The 5,374-nt window shown below is 44.3% G+C and overlaps 1 protein-coding gene across 1 annotated transcript in view; it reads left to right on the top strand.

Annotated features, from left to right (window-relative positions):
- The window catches only part of NIN (ninein), a 107,663-nt gene that overhangs the window by 30,726 nt on the left and 71,563 nt on the right, over positions 1-5,374 (top strand). Inside the window, exon 3 of the mRNA XM_018558362.1 lies at positions 2,189-2,270. Within this exon, the coding sequence (XP_018413864.1) occupies positions 2,189-2,270 (82 nt within the window). The remainder of the gene's footprint in view (positions 1-2,188; positions 2,271-5,374) is intronic.

Raw genomic sequence — 5,374 nt, 5'->3', positions numbered from 1 at the left:
TGCTTGTTAGCAAAAAAAGGAAAACTGGGACATTTCTAGTTCGGAGTTAGATAAAATGTAGGAAAAGCTTGATAAAAAAATGCACTTTAGAAAGAAGAAAAATTCCTGTTTCCCCCCTCCTGTCCTTCAGTTTTGTAATCTCTGCTTTGTAATTGCAATCACCCATAATCTTTGTACACGGTAATGCATTTTCTTTTTTATGGCAACTGTTGCTATGTATGTTTATTTTTATCAATGGATGAGCTCATAGGGGGCCTGGGGACAGCTAGTTTACTTCTAAAGGGAAAGTGCAAACTTTGTTGTTGTAGAAAACAATGTAGGGTTTAAAGCAGAACGCTGCTGTAAATAAAACCAACATTTTTGGGGGATAAAGTAAGGAATAGTTTAAAAACTGTTTGAGTGAGATTTATCAAAAGGAGCCGAATAAATCTGGAGCAGCTGTGCATGGTAACCAATCGGGTTCTCTTACATTTTGAAAGCTTAACTGATCAAACTGAAGAGGGAAGCTGATTACTAGGGATGTACCGATACTAGTATTGGTATTGGTGCCGATACCCAGTATTTGGGCGAGTACTCGCTTATACTCACCCAAATGCTCCAGATGCCTATCCCGAAACCTGAACTTCCGGTATCGGGAAGCCGGGCGGCGAGTCATTACACACTGCCCAGCTTCCTGATTGGTCAGAAAGCTAGCTCCATGCTTCCTCGTTGCCTGGTGATGAGGGAGCATGGATACCGCTTTCTGTCTAATCGGGAAGCCGGGTGGCGAGCCATTACATGTCCCCGGCTTCCCCAATGGCACTTCCGGTATCGGTATTGGCGAGTACCGGGGAAAATAAAATTACGCCGCTCGATACCGAAAAACTGGTATCAGTGCATCCCTACTGATTACTATAGGCAACTGTTTTTTTGAGTTTTATATTTGCAATTCCTTCATTACCTGTCCTGTAGACACAAAAAGGGCAATTTATCAAAACTGGAGCATGCAAAATCTGGAGTAGCTGTGCATGGCAAACAATCCGCTTCTCTTTCATTTTCTAATCTAAACTGAAGAGAGAAGCTGATTGGTTGCCATGAGTAACTGCTCCAAATTTGGCATGCTCCAGTTTTGATAAATTCCCCCCAATATAATGTGGGGGCCAATCTTTCCAAGAGATTTCCTCTGATTTCCTGTTGTGGTGACCACTCATTATTTCAGATTTTGCTTCTCTGTTTTAGTCCTGGTGAGGATGGTCATCAGGACAAATGGAGAGCATGCATCTCTCCAGCAGAGATATAGGAAGAAATAACACCAGAGAACAAATATTTGGAGAAGCAGGCCACATTGTTGAAGGGTCCATTTGGTGGACTGCTCAGCAGACCATGTTGAAGTTTAGAGACCTCTCGTGTTGATTTTGGAGTACAGAATCCTGAGCACTTTACTCTAAAGCGACAATGCCCATAGCGAAAGCGGATGAAGCGATTAGAGGAAGCACTAGTTTCTTCATGTTGGCTGTTATTGAAGCTCTAACACAGGGATAGTCAATTTTTGGCTCTCCAGCTGTTGTGAAGCTTGAAATCCCATCATGCATCTGCCTCTGGCAGTCATGCCTGTGGCGGTCAGTCTTGCAATGCCTTACGACAACAGCTGTAGGGCTAAAGTTTGGATACCCCTGATCTAGTGAAAACTCGATTGTGTTTTGGGTATCTCTGCTCCCTTCATCAGGGTTGCTTGGTTTATGTAAACAACAAGTAACAGAAGATGATGATACTTGTAACAAAGCATAGTTTTTGTATAGATCCCGCAAGGTCCAATATATTGGTTGATTAGACTTTGTGAAGTGACCACATTGTTAGTGCTTGCTAGAAGACTGGACTTATCCTCCCTTATCACTCTATTCAGAACTAAGAAAAATGATGCAACTACTTACAGGTTTAGCATTTGTTTGGCCATGAAAGCAGCTCAACATTGCGTCAAGTGCTTATAATTGCCACTTATTGTGCATATGCTGCAATTTCTTCATTGTTGCTATCAGCACTGTGCCGAATCAATTCCCTATGCCCGGGTGATGTCATCTTAAAGGATTACATAGTTGCAGCTGAATATTTTAATTAGTAGTGGACCCAACCGCACCCCGTGTGTGATCACAAATAATAAGAAATTTAAATTTTTGTAGCCCAAGGCATAATTTCTATGTTTTCTCCACAGGTTCATTTTGACCAGTTTAAAGAAGCTCTTATAGATGTCCTTTCCAGCACACTATCCAATAAAGAGAACTGCCCAGAACCAGGTAACCTGTATGCCTTTTAATTTATTAATTTTTATCAGAATGTATCAATGCATCTTGTGAGTGAGAACCAGAACTGGCCTTATTCAATAAAGACAATGTAACTGCTAGTAACTGGTAAAGTGCATGCTTCCTGCTAAATGGGGAACTCTACCGCAACCAGGACTGTCAGACTGCTGCTCACACACATATAGCTGCAGCTGGAGGTAAAATGTTAAAGCCCAACTTAACTTTCAGTATATATCCGCTAAATATCTTCCAGGTTCATTAAAACAAAAGGTTTGCAAAGTCTTATTACTCGCATGCTGAAGCGCACAGTACGCAGAAGTCGCCAACTGTCTGCAGGGTCAATAGTTACAGACCTTCAAACTTCGTGTGGCCTTCAGATTGGCACAACAACAGTGCGTAGAGAGCTCCATGGAATGGGTTTCCATGGCCGAGCAGCTGCATCCAAGCCTTACATCACCAACATCTAAGGCATTTAAAGCGTCGGATGCCATGGTGTAAAGCACGCCGCCACTGGACTCTAGAGATGTGGAGACGTGTTCTCTGGAGTGACGAATCACGCTTCTCTGTCTGGCAATCTGATGGACGTGTCTGGATTTGGTGTTTGCCAGGAGAACGTTACTTGCCTGACTGCATTGTGCCAAATGTTCCCCTCAGTTCCAGTGACCTCACAAATGCGCTTCTAGAAGAATGGTCAGACATACCCATAGACACACTTCTAAACCTTGTGGACGCCTTCCCAGAAGAGTTGAAGCTGGTATAGCTGCAAAGGGTTGGCCAACTCCATATTGAACCCTACGGACTAAGACTGGGATGCCATTAAAGTTCATGTACATATAAAGGCAGGCGTCACAATACTTTTGGCAATATAGTGTATGTAGCTGATTTTCAACTGTAAGTTTAATTGGCCTTTAACAAACAGTAAGACATGTAAAAATATACGTTTTCCTGTAGCCTTCTTGTTATCTCTGGAAGTTAACCTAGAGAAGTGTACAAATACCCACCTCTGCTCCAGCGATGTGACGTCAGCAACCTCCATCGCTGACATCTTCACGTGCGAGGTCTTCAGCTAGCTTGATTGACTGGCGCTGGATGATGTAACCCCCCACACATGCATGCCTAGAATATACACTGGGCTGGGCTAGGTGTATGTAACTAAGTGTACATTCTGAAGAAGAATTGTGAACAGGCAGGCAAGTCTTTTTTTAGTGCACTGAAGGCATAGAATGTCTCTTCTGCAATAAAGAGCAACCTGCTTTACAGTGTTTGTACTTTTTTTTTACAGTTCTTTAGTTCCTCTTTAACATCCCATTTCATTTGTCCTTTTAAAGGAGAACTATGGGGTCAGGGCTTTTCCCCATAGTTCTCAGGGTAACGGGAGGACACAAACTATCGTCCTCCCATCACCCTAAGCTCAGTATACCGCGAGCTACAGCTCGCGGTATACTGAGACGCCACAGCTGAAGCGGATCCCGACAATTGTCTGGATCCACCCAGCTGCATGAGTGACAGCTGGCTCTGCCTATCTAGAGGCAGCTCGCTCAGTATACAGCTCTCGGTATACTGAGGCACTGAAGCGGATCCCGACAATTATGTCTGGATCCGCCCAGCTGCGTGAGTGACAGCTGGCTCTGCCTATCTAGAGGCCAGCTGTACTCGCCCCCTCACCCGTCCGTTCCGCTAGTCAGCGCTGGAGGATCGGAGCGGGGAGGTGGGAAATCCAGCCACTCTCCTGTCACCGCAGAGAGCTGTGACAGGATCGAGAAGTGAGCGAACGCCGGTATGTGTTCGCTCACCTCCCGATCTACTGAGCCGACCTGTGACAGTCACAACACGTCGGCTAGAACTATGAGGTGAGTGAAAAGCACTCACCTCATAGTTCTCCTTTTAAGCATATTTTTAATTACACTTCTTTGAGTTTGAGTCGCCAAAATGACCGTGCATAAAAAAGAAAAAAAAACAGGTGCATGTTTGTATGTCTCTTGTTGTTTGGAGGTGTTCTGTGTAATTATTTGGCTTCCCTATGCAGTATCCTGCCAGCGCTGGTTTGATGCTCTCCTGTTACAAGTTTCAGCATTGCTTTGTTGGCTAATTATTTACTTGGCCAATTAAATGCCTTAGATGTTTGCTCTGCAACAGACTGCTCGTCTCTGTAGTACCTGAGTGTGCTTGGTGTATATCTACTGCCTGGCAACCGCTATTCTCCAACCGCAGCGTATAGGACACGCGTCACATTGTGCTTTGTTCTGGGAAATGAATGGCACAGGTCGAATCGTTTGCTGTAACACATTAACAGATGCAGAGTATACAAATGTCACCGCTTGTCCAAGTATCCTTTTACATTCCCTGATTTATCGACCAGGGTACGTCTGGCATTGCAGATCGTAGAATTTTAATAGTCACCCCCATGTTTTGTTTTATAAAAATGCTGCAAATACAGAAAAATACTTCTTGATCTGCCAGAAATCCAATGAGCTCCAAACTTCCTGTGCGAGGTGACAATTCTGATGCACTGATCTCCCATGCAGTGTTCACAGTAGATGTAGCAATTGAAGCACCACACCAGTTAAAATAGTCCAGATGCAACTTTATTTCATTAGGGTCAGGGGGACATTCAAGTAGAGTAACTGATGCGTTTTGGGCATCCAAAACTTAGCCCCTTCCTTAGGGACCAAGCAGTGTTGGCAACCGTGTTTCTCCCCTTCTAGAGAGTTAGATGAGGCAGCATTATGCCCTTGTCAGCATGCTGCTTCTTCACTGTCCAGTTATCTGGTTGGAGGTGCATTCCTGGTTCAGCTTGGCACAACACAAGCGTATATAAATTATCCTTGGCAGGGCCATGGGGATTGTGGTAATGCACTATTGTAGCCACGGAGACTACAGCAACACTTGGGTATAGGAGCAGCGTCCCCTTGTGCTGAGAAGCATCTCCTGTGCTATTAAAACGCAGCAGGTTGCTCTCTTAGCACAGCGGCCATTCAAAGGACGCCTAGTATTTTTCTGATTTTTAATACTAGGCACTCTCTGATTGGATGAGGGGAAATGCTGTTATGTCACTGCCCCTTGTCCTTTCATAGAGCGCCATATTTCTATACCCCTAA

The sequence above is a fragment of the Nanorana parkeri genome, unplaced genomic scaffold (genome assembly GCF_000935625.1).
Source record: "Nanorana parkeri isolate BGI_ZX_2015 unplaced genomic scaffold, ASM93562v1 scaffold335, whole genome shotgun sequence".
NCBI classification, from domain to species: domain Eukaryota; kingdom Metazoa; phylum Chordata; class Amphibia; order Anura; family Dicroglossidae; genus Nanorana; species Nanorana parkeri.
This window is presented reverse-complemented; position numbering and strand designations above follow the sequence as displayed.